This window comes from Octopus bimaculoides, chromosome 1 (genome assembly GCF_046866305.1).
Source record: "Octopus bimaculoides isolate indiv1 chromosome 1, ASM4686630v1, whole genome shotgun sequence".
NCBI lineage: Eukaryota > Metazoa > Mollusca > Cephalopoda > Octopoda > Octopodidae > Octopus > Octopus bimaculoides.
The window spans coordinates 98,593,925-98,611,424 of record NC_142928.1 but is presented as its reverse complement, the minus strand read 5'-3'; the positions used below and the strand labels follow the sequence as shown (position 1 = coordinate 98,611,424).

Here is a 17,500-nt window from a genome sequence, read left to right as displayed (position 1 = left end):
CTTGACAACCAATGCTGGTGTGTTTACGTCCCTGTAACTTAGCGGTTCGGCAGAAGAGACCGGTAGAATAAGTACTAGGCTTACAAAGAATAAGCTCTGGGGTCGATTTGTTCAACTATAAAAAAAGGCGGTGCTCCAGCATGGCTGCAGTCAAATGACTGAAACTAGTAAAAGAGTAAAGATGGGGAAGAGGGCTGGAGATGAAAATGTTCTAGTATAAGAAAGTGGGTGATAATTATAAAAAAAAAGGTTTTAGAAGCCCTGTGTAGATCAGTGTTGGAACTTGATGTGGTATATTGTTGAAGTGTGTATACAATCATGTTATGTGCACACACACACATGCATGTGACAACCAATTCATTTTTAGTATATTTGCATATTGTTGGAGCAATTGAAGAGAGAAGGTAAGGTGGGGAGAGGAGATGGGAGAGAAGAATAGGTAGAAGAGAGACAATGGAGAGAGAAGGTGAAAGAGAAAGCAGGCAAAAGACAGAAGTAGATGAGAGGGAAGGAGGGAGGTAAGAAAGAATGATGGTTGGAGAACAAAGAAGAATAGTAGTGAGAGGGGGGGGGGAAGGATAGTAGTGGGAGGAGAGGTGGAGAGAAGGAAAAATAGAAGTAGAGAAGAAATGGTGGTAGTGAGAGGGGAGAAAAGAACATGGAAAGGGATGAAGAGCGGAGAAGACATGGAAGGGGATAAGAGATGAGGTACAGAAGGAGAGAGAAAAGTGGTAGGAGGAGGAGAAGAAAGAATACAGGAGAGAGAGAGATAAGAGAGAGAGATAAGAGAGAGAGAGAGAGAGAGAGAGATGGGGAAGCATTGGAAAAAAAGGGCCATAAGAGAGAAAGCAGTAAGAAAAAAGAGGAGAGAGAGAGTGGTAGGAAGAAATAGAAACAAGTGACAGAGAGAAAGAGAGGGAGAGAGAGAGAGATAAGAGAGAGAGAGAGAGAGAGAGAGTGGTAGGAAGAAATAGAAACAAGTGACAGAGAGAAAGAGAGTGAGAGAGAGAGAGAGATGAGAGAGAGAGATGAGAGAGAGAGAGAGAGATGGGGAAGCATTGGAAAAAAGGGCCATAAGAGAGAAAGCAGTAAGAAAAAAGAGGAGAGAGAGAGTGATAGGAAGAAATAGAAACAGGTGACAGAGAGGGAGAGAGAGAGAGAGAGAGAGACAGACAGACAGACAGACAGACACAGAGAGAAGAGGGCAGTAAGAGTTGTAAGTAAAACAAAATGGCTTGCAAGGCAGAGGAGTGGGATATATAAAATGCTTCCAGGCAACATTGCAGTAACATTTTAATTAACATGATCACAACTTGAAGCTTATGAGAAAAACAAACTAACCAACCAACCAACCCATGATACTTAATGTTGTACAGGCTATTCAATCAATTATTCATCATCCCATCTTTACAAACCCTTCGTTATGCTTTTATGGATTAAAATGTTTTTAACCAGTTAAATGCAATATAATATCTGAATAATGAGCTGAGTATTGTCCACTAAAAGGGGCAATACTATGCGGCACAAATTAGTTGATGCTTTAGATCAGTGGTTCTGAACTGAGGTCCATATCAAATTTTGTTGTTAAAAATTTATAAATGCATAGCAGAACTTCTGGTTCTTTATGTTCCGAGTTCAAATTCTGCCAAGATCGACTATGCCTTTCATCCTTTTCAGGGTCCATGAAATAAGTAAGTCAAGCACTGTGGTCAATGTAATCAACTAGACACTCTCCCAAAATTTCAGGCCTTATTCCTGTAGCAGAAAGAAATATTACCAGAAAATAAGGCAGCAAATAAGCAGACCTGTTAGCACATTGCTCAAAATGCTTAGCAATAGGCGCAGAAGTGGCTGTGTGGTAAGTAGCTTGCTTACCAAGGTTCAGTCCCACTGCATGGCACCTTGGGCAAGTGTCTTCTACTATAGCCTCGGGCCAACCAAAGCCTTGTGAGTGGATTTGGTAGACGGAAACTGAAAGAAGCCAGTCGTATATATGTATATATATATACATATATATATATATATATATATATATATATATATATATATATATATATGTATGTGTGTGTGTGTTTGTGTGTGTGTGTTTGTCCCCCCCCAACTTTGCTTGACAACCGAGGCTGGTGTGTTTACGTCCCCGTAACTTAGCGGTTCGGCAAAAAAGAGACCGAAAGAATAAGTACTAGGCTTACAAAGAATAAGTCCTGGGGTCGATTTGCTCGACTAAAAGGTGGTGCCCAACATGGCTGGAGTCAAATGACTGAAACTAGTAAAAGAGTAAAAGAGAATATTCTGACTCTTTACATTCTCTTTTATACAATTCCTAATAATATTTAATTATAAAAATACAACAGGAGTTTTTTTTTTATATACCTCAAATGGCTATGGAGGTCAAGTAGAATGAAATAGGAATCAAAGGGGGTCCATAGGCAAAAAATGGTTGAGGACCACAGCTTTTAATGATACTTTCAATTATGAGTATCTTGTTTTTTTTTTTTTTTACCTCAGGTATTATTTATCTAGGGTGAGGGCATGTGGCTTAGTGGTTAGGGTTTTGCACTTATGAGTGCAAGATCATGGTTTCCATTCCCAGACCAGGTAGTGCGTTATGTTTCTGAGTAAAACATTTCATTGCATGCTGGTCTGCAATCACTTCGACATCTGATATATGGCACACTGTACACCTCTACAGGCAATGTCTAGATTTGATGGAGGGAGTGAGCTAATGTGCAGCACAAACATTTACTGTTTTACTTGTTTCAGTCATTTGACTCCAGCCATGCTGGGGCACCGCCTTTAGTCGAGCAAATCGACCCCAGGACTTATTCTTTGTATGCCTAGTACTTATTCTATCGGTCTCTTTTTGTCGAACTGCTAAGTTATGGGGACATAAACACACCAGCATCGGTTGTCAAGCGAAGTTGGGGGGACAAACAGACACACAAACATAAATACACACACACATATATATATATATATATATACATAATTACGACAGGCTTCTTTCAGTTTCCGTCTACCAAACCCACTCACAAGGCTTTGGTTGGCCCGAGGCTATGGTAGAAGACACTTGTCCAAGGTGTCACGCAGTGGGACTGAACCCTGAACCATGTGGTTGGTAAGCAAGCTACTTACCACGTGCAGATTGCTCAGCAAAAGCTTTCAGAACTCTCATCAAACCTCATCTGTTGTTTACAACAAGAGAGTCCATCAGGTATCTAGTGTTATTCAATGTGTCATTCTATTTTTAAGACATTAAAATGTCATTGGAAGTAGACTTGACTGATATTTCTTGAAAGGTGAGTGACCATACAGATGCTCTCTCTCTCTCTTTCTATCTCTCTCTCTCTCTCTCTCTCTCTCTCTCTCTCTCTCTTTCTCTTATTGGTCCACAAAGGGAATGTCATAAAAATCCATGTATAATATGCATCTTGATTTTAGAGCCTAAAATGGCTAAAAAAAATCCCCCAAAACATAACACTATGCATGATGGCTTAGCTGGTCAAAACTTCAAAGTCACTGTCAACAAGAATAATAAATTTGTGCTCCACAAAAGTATAGAGTAACCCATCAGATTAATGTAAAATTGTTTTCATTATAACAGAACATAAAAACAAACATTAATCCTTTAGCATTTAAACCAGCCATATCCAGCCAAAATTTTCTATTTGCTTTAGGTTCAAACTAGCCAAATCCAAGCTCTCACACACACTCTACAATGTTATTTTACTTTAAACGATCACACCACCAAAATCTCAAGGATATGAGATAATGCATGATTAATTTAAAACAATGTAAATCAATAATCATTACGTTTGATAGAATAACCTATATATATCATGTATGTTTGTATGTATGTCTATGTATGTGTATATATGTATGCGTATGTATATGTGTGTGTGACTTTGTGTGTGTGTCTTAACAACTGGTGTTGGTATTACTTCCGTGAAAGAGACTAATATTATAAGTACCAGACTTAGAAACAAATAAGTATTGAGGTCGATTTGATTGACTAAAATCACACAAGCAAAAGATAAATTACACGAATACCATGTATTATATATACCCCAAAATTTAAATTTTAATCTTGATTTTTATGAGAGAAAAAAATGCATACAGTACATGGAGTTTTATGGTAATTACATTAGCAAGTAACGTAAATAGCAATTGCATGCATTGCAGACCTATTCAACCCAGAGTGTCTTTTACTAGATTGTATTGCTGATGGAGCTGATGAGGATAACCTCTTGGCAGTGGTGGGGTGTTAAAGTACTTGTAATGGACATGATGGGAACATATTACCATCTCTCATACAAAACAGGTCCCCTGTGCCTAGTAAAAAAAAAATCAATATCTAATTAACAGAGTACATATGTGTACACTTCTGTTGGATATAATTTCTAATTTCATTGTAAACAGACAGAAATTAACAAGGTTTTTCCAACTGAAATTCACCTCTAAATTTACAGCAAAACCTGGGGAATAATTGCTGGAATTGCTAGTTTTGTCCAAAATTACATCTAACAATGTCAAATATATTGTTTTCCTGGCCTCTTCTGCTGTTTTTTCTTCTAGTATTGTTGAGAATTTTATTTTATTTTCATTTCTGGTTTAACCTTCTTTCCTGAACCAGAAGGATGGAATGCATTAGTAATTGCAATAACAGTCCCAAAGATAGAAGGTTCCAGATGGTTAAGTAAGCAAGCCATCAAATTAAGCAACTCATTATTTGCTAATTCTTTAGTTTTTCTCTTTTGCAAAATTTGCTTAGCATTGTTGTTTGTTTGTTTGTCTTTTGCAATAAGTTAACCTTCTTCGCTCAGCTTTTTAACTTTCTGCTTCGTTCTTCACCTAATCTACTCAATTTTTGATATTTCTGAAATGCATGAGGAATGGAGTGGGTTTATGGTGTGGTCGTTGAAATACTAAAATCGTTGCATACAACAGCACTAGATCAGAGAAATCTCATGAGTCAGGTCAAATATGATGAAAACTGTAGCCAGAGTAATCATGCCAAATTATTGATTGTTGCAAAGACAAGACAGTTTCCATTTTATTTTGCTGATATAAGGAAAAATGAGTTTTTAAAACTGATAATAATAACTACAGTCATATAACCAAGCCTCTGCCTAGTAACTTATAAGTATAGCAGTTGCAGTCTTTGGTTCTAAAATTGTTACTGTTTAGTCCATGGTTAGTCTTTTTCAAGTTGATTTATAATAACAGACCATCCTTCATTGATCATCACCAATCACAATGAACTACATTATCCAATCTTTTAACTTCTATCTTTCACTTGTTTCAGTCATTAGACTATAGACAGGCTGGGGCACTGCCTTGAAGAATTTTTCGTTGAATGAATCACCCTTTAGTATTTATTTTTTTATTTTTAAGTCTGATACTTATTTTATCGGTCTCTTTAGCTGGACTGCTAAGTTATGGGGATGTAAACACACCAACACCAGTTGCTAAGAGGTGGTAGAGGACAAACAGACACAAACACACACACACACGCATACACACAGACGATGAGCTTCTTTAAGTTTCCGTCAACCAAATTCACTCACAAAGCTTTGGTCAGCCTGTGACTATAGTAGAAGGCACTTGCTCAAGGTGCCATGTAGTGGGACTGAACCCAGAACCATGTGGTTGGGAAGCAAACTTCTTACCATACAGTGGCACCTGCACCTATAATGTGTCCGCCATAATTTTTTAAGGTAGCAGGGTTTTGATTTGAGGGAGATTTCATAACAATTTCTAGTATAGTGAGTGATTACATGTAGACTCTCATGTCACCATCAATATCAATCATAAACATCATCATCATCATCATTTAGCATCTGTTGTCCATGCTGGCATGAGTTGGATGGTGTGACCAGAGCTGGCATGCTGGAAGTGAGGCTGTACCAGACTCCAGTCTGATTTGGCATGGTTTCTACAGGTGGGTGCCTTTCTTAATGCCAACCACTTCGCAGAGTGTGTTGGGAGCTTTTACATGGCACCACACTGATGCTTTTATGTGATGCCACACAGGCATTTTCATGTGACCCTGCATGGATGCTTTTACATGATGGTGCACGGGTGCTTTTACATGATGCCACATGGGTGTATTTATGTGTTGTTGGATGAGTGCATTTCCGTGACACCACATGAGTGCTTTTATGTAGCATTGCTACAAGTGCTTTAGAAATGAAATATCTGAAGTTACAAGACTCCATACAAAGTCATTATTATCTAATCTATATGCAATTAGGGCATATGGTTAGGGCAGCAGACTCGCGGTCATAGGATCGCTGTTTCGATTCCCAGACCGGGCGTTGTGAGTTTTTATTGAGTGAAAACACCTAAAGCTCCACGAGGCTCCGGCAGGGAATGGTGGCGAACCCTGCTGTACTCTTTCACCACAACTTTCTCACACTCTTACTTCCTGTTTCTGTTGTGCCTGTAATTCAAAGGGTCAGCCTTGTCACACTGTGTCACGCTGAATATCCCTGAGAACTACGTTAAGGGTACATGTGTCTGTGGATTGCTCAGCCACTTGCATGTTAATTTCACGAGCAGGCTGTTCCGTTGATCGGATCAACTGGAATCCTCGACGTCGTAAGCGACGGAGTGCCAACAACAATATGCGATTAAATTACTGGAGTTTAATTTCAAACATGACATTGCAGTGTAATGTTAACTGTTTCTATACTATTTTAAAGAATAGTAGAGTTTGTAGCATCACTTCTCACAGACTAACTTTGATATTTATTGAATCCTTCATAGCACATCCAACACCTGTTTCTCTACATAATTCTTCCAATTTACAGTATTTCCCATTAGTTATTTTTCTCCTTCTGATCATAGTCACATTTTAACACACTAAAGTGGGTTAGATGGGTTTCTTCTTCTTGTATCACCACCACCGCCCACCACCACTTCCTAATCTCAACCATTTTCATTGTAAATCATTTCTTCTTTGAAGCAATTCATCCTCAGATTTGTCTTCTAGTGTCTTGGCATGCCTCTATCCTAACAGCACTCCATCATAAACTTCAATACACTCACACAACACATCATTCATTCACATTATATATGTCATGCACACATTGGCTGATGTCTGTGGTGTGACACACATGTCAGCCATTATCATTTCATGTGTAACTTGTGGACTCTCAACATTTTACAACCAGTTTGTCTTAAGGCTTCTTTAGTCTATTTGTTGTTTCCCTGTCATCCTAAAACACATTTTGCTGCCAAACACACAACCAATTGCATCGAATACCTCTCCTGTTGTGGTTTCCAGTCTTGAATTTAGTGGCCATTGCTTCTAATAGAAATATCTTACCTTCCAGTTCACCAATTGGTTGACCAGTGTTGACTTTCCAGCATTAGGGACACCAATTATTCCAAACCGAAGTATTTTAGCATCATCTGGTTGGTCTGGTGGAAGTAAAAATCGTTCTTGCTGTTCTTCTGCAAGTATAAAGAGAAGATAGCCACTGATAGCATGCTTTACTTTATAATGAAGGAAAACGTTTACATAAACAGGGAAAAGACACACTTGATTGAATCGAACCCATAACGTTATACTGTGTCATGACAGATTAACCTTTTAGTGTTCATATTACTCTATCAAATGTAACACTTATTTATTCACATTATTTTGAATCAATCATGCACTAGCTTGTAGTGTTGAGATTTTGATGATGTGATTGTTTATTTTTAGAATGGAATTGTAGAGTAGACGTGACATACCAGATCTGGCCAGTTTGAACATAAAGTAAGTAGAATATTTGGACTGAAAATGGCCAGTTTAAATGCTAGCAGAGTTTCAAGTTGGTAGTGGTACAGATACTATAAAGTTTCTGAGCAGGCAGAGTCATTAGCACACTGGACAAAATGCTTAGCAGCATTTTATCTGCCTTTGTATTCTGAGTTCAAAATTCTGCTGAGGACAACTTTACCTTTAATCCTTTTAAGATTAATAAAATAAGTACTAGTTGAGCACTGGGGTTGATGTAATTGACTATCCCCCGCCTGCCAAATTTCAGGCCTTGTGCCTATAGTAGAAAGGATTATTCCCCCACTTTAGTGTCAATAACAGGAATGTTAATTTACTGTTGATGTTAGAAGTCAAGTAAACAATTGACATATGAGTCCACTGTGTTGCAAAGTCACTTGCAGAGAGGATGGACGTTTTTGAAAACTTCACAAAATCATTAATTTTAGCTGCAAACAAATTTTAGTGACATCACTATGTTCATATGGAATTAGTATTTGTCAAAATCAAGCGTGGAAAACAATATGCATCATGTGGTGTCCATTTTCATTGATGCATTTCTGAAGGCGTTCTTGGAAGTTGGCCTCCACTCTCTCCAGCATTGCTCTGTTGATTTGGGCAACTTCCATGTGGATAGCTTCCTTCTGATCATCCAATGTATGGGGCTTATACACATACACATGTGCCTTGAGATTTTGCCACAAGAAATAATCACACATAAACAAATCAGGGGACCAAGGGGACCAAGAAATATTAGCAAACCTGGAAATGAGGCAGTCACCAAAGAGAGTGTTCTGATTGTGTGGGCCATTGCCCCATCCTGCTGAAACCACATACGTCGAACAGGCATATGTTTTCATTGTAATTCAGGCACATAGAAGTTGTTTATCATCTCGATGTAATGCTCAGAGTTTACAGAAAGAGCATTTCCATTAATGTCTTCAAAAAAGTAAGAACCAATGACAACAGCTTTTCCAACAGCACACCAGACCATTACTTTTGGGCTGTACAGTGGTCTTTTGTGCAGTTCTCTCAGATTTTCAAGAGCCCAATAATGACAGTTCTGTTGATTCACTATGCCATTGAGATGAAAATGAGCTTCATCACTCATTAACAAAATGAGGTTGTCACTTGCCTCAAAAATTGCTTCCATCTAATGTGTGAAGTTAAACCACATGCATAGTCCCATGGTTTCAACTGTTGCCCAATGACCGATTTGAACAGGTGGAAATGCAGGCCTTTATGCAAACTATGCCTTACTGATCAATTACTGATGCCAATTTCAGTGGAATGCCTCTGAGCAGAGTGATTTGGACTCCATATCAAAGCTTGTCTGATGCGTTCCACATTTTCCGGGGTCCATACCATTCGTGGCACCCCCACTAGTCTCCTATTCATTAGTGTACCTCGTGTATGAAGTGCATTCACCCAACGTAAAATTGTGTTATGGGTGGAAACAGCCTGATTTCGGTGAATGTTGAAGTGGTGCCAAAACTAACACTGAACTGTTGTGACTGACTCGTTATTCTTCATATAACTGTCATAGGCAAACATGTGATGCTCTGTCGTTCACAGCACCATGGCTTCACCTGAAAAGAAAAAAAATGCTCAGACACCATGGACCAAATGGTACCTGTTGGACATTTGTCCCTCTCACTGGGGCTGAGTAATAGCCATTTCAAAAATGTCCATCCTCTCTGCCCCACCCAGTATTGGGATACTTTCTTTCCTGCCTCTCACTAGTGAAGGAGACCCAGTAAAGGGTCATGGGCATAGCTTTCCCTCCTCACTGAAAGATTAAAAGAGTATGATTGTAGTAAACCTATTCAACCCATGAAAGGATGAAGAAAATAGGTGTTGTAATGAATATAACAATGTTATCTTGAAAGGAATGTTTAGAGAAAACAAATATATTTTAATTCATAACACCATCTCCTCTTGCCTCCTCCTCCTCCTGTTCATACTGAATAAATCTATCACTAATCACAAATATAGTTTAGAAAAAAATTAAAACAAAAAGCAATACTAAACTAGAACAGAAAAGTTAAAAAAAAAACCCCATTAAGTGATTCAAAAATATATACCAAAAAATATTTTTTAAAAATGTAATAATTTAAGGGAAAATAGAATTATAATCAATTGCAAATGAGAAAAAGAACAGCCTTGCATGTGGATGATATCACAGTGGTATTAAGATGGTATCAAAGTTGGCAATCATTAGGACTGGTTGTATATGGCAAAGAAGGGGTGTAAGAAGGGTGGATAAGTTAGTTAAATGCAGCAAGGAATTAGGAAAGTCACACACGCACACACACACAAAACATACATACAAACAATGAAGTAATGAATTTATTTGTTCCTTTCGTTGCTATAAACATCTAAAAAGTTCAACAGACTGTTTTTGTTATATCTCTTATTAACATCTCTCGAGATGTTAAAAGGAGATATAAGGGAGACAGACTGCAATCACTACCACATACTGTAACAACAACTGCCACCACCAATGCTGCCGCTGCCACCACCAGCACAACACTAACCATTTCCATGCATGTCATCAGGCTGAGAAAAGCTGTTAAAATATTAGTTGCTCTCTGACAGATTTAATGGTCGAGCCAGTGGCAGTGGCGGCCTCTGGCATTCTTGGGCCCCTGGACCATATCCCTGCTCATCACTATTGGGGCTAGAAATGGTTACCTGCAAGTGTAAGCCCCATGAGTCAGAGTGACTGTTCCAGTGCATCTCCCTCACCATTTATTGTGGCAACACCTTTTCCATTTTGTTTGCTGAGACCATGAGATGGTCTGAATCACAGGAAATCAAGGGAATGTAAGAGTTTTGTAGTTTACAATTTGTAGTTGGTCACTATACTGTTACATTTAATGTAGTCTTTTCTACAAAACCCTCTATCACCTTTGAGTTTGGTAGCAAAGGTGATAGAGCAGTTTGTAGAGAAGTTGTTGCTCTATATTTATGTTTTCCTATTAAAATCCCCATCGTTTGATGAACTACTGAAATTATTGAAGGAAAACATAAATAAAGCGAATGAACTAAGAATTTTTAATTAATTGCAGAAAACAATCATTTTCTGTTTTTTTCTTTTTGTTTCTACTTCTTTTCTTTAAGTTCTAAGAAGACCCATATATTTGTACATGGCTGCCTTCACCTCGGTCACAACTACTACCACTACAACCACCTAGCATCACACTTCCCCAACCTCCAACAGCAGCTTCACAAATTAACAGTACTATAGTTCTATATTTAAGAGATGAGGAATTATGTACATCATTTACATTATTTACAATTGACGGATATTTGTCCTCATCTTGTTTGTTTGTTAACACAGCATTTCGGCTGATATACCCTACAGCCTTCATCAGGTGTCTTGGGGAAATTTCGAACCCAGGTTTGAAGTTTCCCCAAGACACTTGAGAACCCAGGTTCACAATTACCCCAAGACACCTAATGAAGGCTGGAGGGTATATCAGCCGAAACATCGTGTTAACAACAAACAAGATGAGGACAAATATCTGTCAATTGTAAATAATATAAATAATGTAAAAGTACTATATCCCATCCTCTAAGCAGCTGTTGTTGATGTTAAACTGCAAGACAATCCTGATTAAACAGATGTATGTTCAAAGACATTCCATAAGTGACTATCATAATTTTTCGCTGTGTCGACCAGGCTATCGGATGTTGTTACATACCACCAGTCATAATGCACTTCTTCACATTATTGTCACTTTTGAATAATGTCACCCAGATGGCTAGGTGGGCAGGTTAAAATTGCCCCTGAATGGGATGCTAGTCCATTGCAGGTTTACCCATTTGCAGCTCAGTTGACTAGAGCAATATGAAATGAAGCGTTTTGCTTAAAATTACAAGGCAGAGTCAGCCTGGGAATCGAAACCTTGATCTGGCGATTATGACTACAATACTCTAACCATTAGGCCATGTGCCTTTACAAGTGACTGTCATGATTTTTTTACTATATTGACCAACCTATAGGACATTGTTATACACCACTGATCACAATGTACTTCTTCACATTGTTGTAGCTTCTGAATTATGCCACCCTGATGGTGGGCAGACCAAAACTGCCTCTGAATGGAATGCCAGTCCATTGTAGGGTTACCCACTTACAACTGAGTGGACTCGAGCAATATGAAATGAAGTGTTTTGCTCAAAAATACAACACACAATCAGTCAGGGAATTGAAATCATGATCTTGCAATTATGAGTACAACACCTTTACCACTAGGCCATGTGTTTTCACAAGTGACTATCATGTGTTTTTTTCCCTATGTGCAGAGACCTCAGAACTGCATTACCCAGTGTGTCCTTCTATTTTTAAGACGGAGGGTATGATTTGAGGGATATTGATTGCTATTTCTAGCAGATTAAGTGACAATGTCGAGGCTCTCGCATTGATTCGATGTCTAAGCTGTGTTTCCATGAGGTATAAACAAATTAAACGACAAAAGCAACAACAACAACAACAGAGACAGTAACACCATATCTGATTCAGTGAGTGAGTGAATGATATGTGTACAAAGTTATGCGACCGACTAATCAAATCATGTGATAACAGCAGTGACTGGAAGTCAAAACTGAGTTGATTAAGAAATTGAAATTATAATTAATAATAATAGCAATAACAATTTGCTGGATTAAAAAAAAAATTTCATCAAATAAATTATATAGAAATTGATTATTAGTTGTTATTTCAAATAAAATACTAATAGAAAAAAAAAAAATTCATTTACAAAAACTTAAATACAAATTAAAACATTGTTGTTCACAAAATTTACAAAATAAAAACTAAATAATTATTATTATTATATCATTATCAAAATTATTATTATTATCATCATATCATTATCATTATCATCATCATCATTATCATCATCATCATTATTATTATCATTAACATCATCATCATTATTGTTATCATTAACATCATCATCATCATCGTTATCATTAACATCATCATCATCATCGTTATCATTAACATCATCATCATCATCATCATTATTATTATTATTATTATTATTAGTAGTAGTAGTAGTAGTAGTAGTCAGAAGTAGTAGTATCATATCACCATCATCATCATAATTATCATTATCAGCTGTATTATAATTATATTTATAGCTGCAAATTTTTTGAGTTTTTAATAAAAGTTTTCTTTTTGCTGTTGTTTATATTACTTCTATATTTATGTTTTCCTATTAAAATCCTCATCATTTGATGAACTATTGAAATTATGGAAGAAAAACAAAAATAAAACAAATAAACTAAGAATTTTTAAATAATCGCAGAAAACAATCATTTTCTTTTTTTTTTTTCTCCATTTTGTTTCTACTTCTTTTCTTTGAGTTCTAAGAATATTATTAAGCTAATTCATCTTCTAGAAGTTTCTCTATTAATAAACAGAAAGGAATGTATAATGCACACGACCAGTTAACATCTGATAACATTTATACTCACACACTTCAAATATTTCCAATAAAGCTGCTAGTGCAGTGAAATGAACACACAAACATTTGTTTGTTACAGAGTTCTCTGTGCTTGATAACATAACAAGAGCTTGCTTTAATTACTGTTTTTGCCAGTATATAAGACACACTTCTATTTTACAAGTACTGACTGGCCTTCGTGCGGGTGACACGTAAAAGCACCCACTACACTCTCTGAGTGGTTGGCATTAGGAAGGGCATCCAGCTGTAGAAACTCTGCCAAATCAGATTGGAGCCTGGTGTAGCCATCTGGTTTCACCAGTCCTCAGTCAAATTGTCCAACCCATGCTAGCATGGAAAGCGGACGTTAAACGATGATGATGATGATTTTGTGCAAAAAAATCAAAACAAATTTAGTATGTGTTATCATACATTTACTGAAAGATATCTTAACCCCCTAGCATTTAAACCAACTTATGTTCAGCCCAAATACTCTATCTGTAATAAACAGTCACACCACTGAAATCTCAAAGCTATGAGATAATGCATGATTAATTCAGAACAATGTGAATGCATAAGCATTGCATTTGGCAGAATAGTCTGAATGCTAAAGTATTAAAGTGGATTTTGTAGGGGAAAATGTATGATTCTGTGTCTGTAAATGCAATGTTGTGACAGTACACTGGAATAAAGTATAAAACCATAAATTTGTCATAAATAAACTGCAGTATGTGAATACTGTATTTCAACTTCATCTTCTTTCAGAACAACTGTATAGTTATTAATATTTTGGTCAAGAGAATTGCCATACAAGGTATAAGACTCATATTTTTGGCTGTAATAATCTGTGTTACTGTGAATCACTGCTGTGGTGGTGGTGGGGGGGGTTGTCTTCCATTCATGCAAAAAGCTGAGAAGCAGATGGAAGTTTAACATTCCTTTCATTTTAGTAGGAAAATTTTTATTTAGACAATTAAAAAAATGTTTCTTAAAGGTAACACAGCCATTAAACAATGTAAGACATATATTAGGTGTGGGTTATATATGTTGAGAAAAGAGGTATGATAAGATGATGTGACCTCCCCAACATAACAGTCAACATACAATAAGCAATTTTTGGAAAGTTTAAGCTAAAAGCCTGTGATATTTAGGCTTGTTTTCAACATTTTTTGTATTAGAAGCAATTATTATACTTAGCAGACTTATGCTCATCTGGCTACCTAGCCTATGGCACTCAGCCTCCCATCTGTAATTTGGTTGCATTAGACACAGGGCAATTTTTTATTTAATTTAAAAATAAAGAAAAGTATGTCCTCTTTCTTGTCAACTCTCTCTCCCTCTCTCTCACTCTGGTCAGATAATCATGTACCTCCATAACAGCAAGACACCTATTTCTATTTCTATCACACTCTAACCTTTCCTCATCTGACACAAGATCACCTCCTCCAATGCCCCCTCCCCTCTCAAAGATTACTTGTCTTGAAAATTACTTGGTGACCCTGCCAGTGCTGGTGCCATGTAAAAAGGGTATCCAGTTGTAAAAACCATGCCCAAAACTGACCTCGCCTGTGCCAGTGCTACATAAAACGCACTCAGTCTACTCTGTGGGGTGATTGGTGTTAGGAAGGGTATCCAACCATAAAAACCATGCCAAAACAGACACAGAAGTTTGGTGCAGTCTTCTGCCTGGCCAGCTCCTGTCAAACAGTCCAATCCATGCCAACATGGAAGACGGACATATGATAATGATGAATCGTGGTTGTGGTTGTATCATTCTACTCATGTCATGAAAGCAACTAGGGTAATGTATAAACTTCACAACTTTACACTTCTCTGAAACGTTTCATACAGATTAAGGCCCTCATTAGTCAGAACTGACCATGTAATTTGTATCTGGAAAGTTCTTCTAAAGGGTACAAACCTGACCCAGGTTTATGTTTTTAATGGAAGACTAACAATTACCTATGCAGCAAACCTCTTGATCCCTCTGTCTGGTACAGCTTGGCATGAGTGTTACAAATGAATTCAGAACTTTCAAAAAAATCCAAAACAAACTTTGAAATAGTTTGTTCCACTGCTGACAATTCAACCAATCTACTGCCCCAACTTGGAAAGATGAGAGCAAAGTTGACTTTAGTGAGATTTTAACTCAAAGCATAAAGAGTTAGAGCAAATATCACAAAGAATTTTTGTCTAGCATTCTAATAATTCTACCAATGATCTATACAGATCATTATCATTATCATCACTATGAAATCATCTTCCCTAACAAACATACTTAACCATGTGTGTGTGTGTGTGTGTGTGTTTGTGTGTGAATGTATGTCATCACCATTGTTATTTAATATCCATTCTCCATTCTTGCATGAGTTATGTGGAATTTGTTGAGGCAGATTTTCTATGGCCAGAAACTCTTTCTGTCACCATCCCTCAGCTGTTTCCAAGCAAGGTAATATTTTCATAACCAAAAACATATTCTCATAGAAGACTGGAAACAAGCAGCATTGTTTACATAATGGTGATGAGAGTGATGAGGAAAGTAGTAATTTGAGTGAACAAATAAGGTAATTAAGAGATAAACCTATTATTGTTATTCTCCTGAATTTATTTTGTGATCTTGTCCTTTAGTTTGCCTGCAATCGTTACTCTTGAGCTGAGTATGCAACTATTTATTTTTTTGCTCAAGAGTTCAAGTGGAGGGTAAAGTTAGACTCAGGTCCAGGTCTGAGAGGGTTAAGAATGCACATGATGATTATCATCATCATTATTACAATGAACATGAGCATTCTCCTCTAATTATAAAAAAAATATCAAGATGATGATAATGCAACTGCTATTGAACAAAATAGCTTTTAAAACACATGCACACACACATGTATGTATAACCCTGTGTGTGTGAGTGTGCATGCGTACATGTGTGTAAGCATGTATGTAATTCATCAATCTATTTTTCCAGTTCCACTGACAACACAAGACCAATTCTTTCTTATTTCAATTTAAGCAACATCTTAATCTACATTTATTTATTTATCTATTTATTTTCTTTAGCATTGTTTTGTTTTCTTTTCCGAATTCTACTCTTAGTTTCACTGTCATACATTTTAGTTTGATCTGTGACAAAAGTTAGGAATTGTTTTTACAACTTGGTCCAAGAGAGTGTCTAGACAAAGAGCTAAGAGGTGTGGAATTCAGTAAAATTATTTCTGTTTTACTCATTGAAGTAATTAGTGATTTCAAAAGACATAATTTATGAGAATAAGTCATCTGGACAGTTGGAATGACTGTGATATAGCAGCAATTATTTAGAGGAGGTTAAAAGACAATACACAAGCACTAACACAAAGAATATATAAGCTGGTTTGTGGACACAAGATTGAAAAAGTTTTCTTTGACAGATGAAGAAATAAAGATTTTGTGAATGTCTTAAAAAAAAAACTAACAAAGAACAACAAAAAAATAAATGAGAAGTAGCATAAAAAGGAAAACTTGGCATAATTAAGAGAAGTGAGTTTTAAAGAACATAAGGTTAGAGAAGAATTGGCCAGAATTTACCACTCGGTATTTCTGTGATTAATTATTGCAAGAAAACATTATTCTGTTTTGATCTATACCTTGCTTCTTCAATCGGTTAATGTTCTTTTCCCAAATTGGTACACTTTGTCTACAACATTGTACACAAGTGTGCCAAACAACATTTAAAGAAGAATTTCTGAAATATTGCAGAGTTGGGTAGGGAAGGAAAAAAAAAAACAAAAGAAGAAAATGAAACATCTAACATGTTTTATGCAAATTCAGCCAGTATTTTTGGGCAGTAATCCACAATATTCCCAGAATTTAGCTCATGACTCATTACCCCTACCATAATTTGTAGTCGTTTCTGTTTATATTCCAACATGAGTATTATTTATTAGTTAGAAAGTCATTTCTTCATTACTAGAAAAACTTAAATAAAAAAAAAGAAGTCATATATGTATTTATGACAACAAAGTGGGGCTGGAATCAGATAAAATTTCTGAAATCCTGTGTGTCACATAAGTTTTTAATATTCTGGTTTCTTTGATTGTGAACTTATCGGGTGATTGTTATATTAAGGTATTCAAGATGGATTCATGTTCTTTCCCATTTTGTCTCCCTCTTCACTAAATTTCCTCAAGTATGTTCATAATACAGAGTCCACGAAAAAAATGCTTACGCACTTCAGGAAAGGAAAGATAAGTATAAATATTTAACTTGTATAAGTACCTCTACAAGTATAGATACCTCTTTCAATGTTTAATCA

The 17,500-nt window shown here is 36.6% G+C and overlaps 1 protein-coding gene across 1 annotated transcript in view; it reads right to left on the bottom strand.

Moving 5' to 3' along the window:
- LOC106871545 (GTPase Era, mitochondrial) overlaps positions 1–17,500 on the bottom strand; it is a 176,403-nt gene that overhangs the window by 128,381 nt on the left and 30,522 nt on the right. The window contains exon 3 of the mRNA XM_052968513.2: positions 7,331–7,458. Coding sequence (XP_052824473.2) covers positions 7,331–7,458 — 128 coding nt within the window. The remainder of the gene's footprint in view (positions 1–7,330; positions 7,459–17,500) is intronic.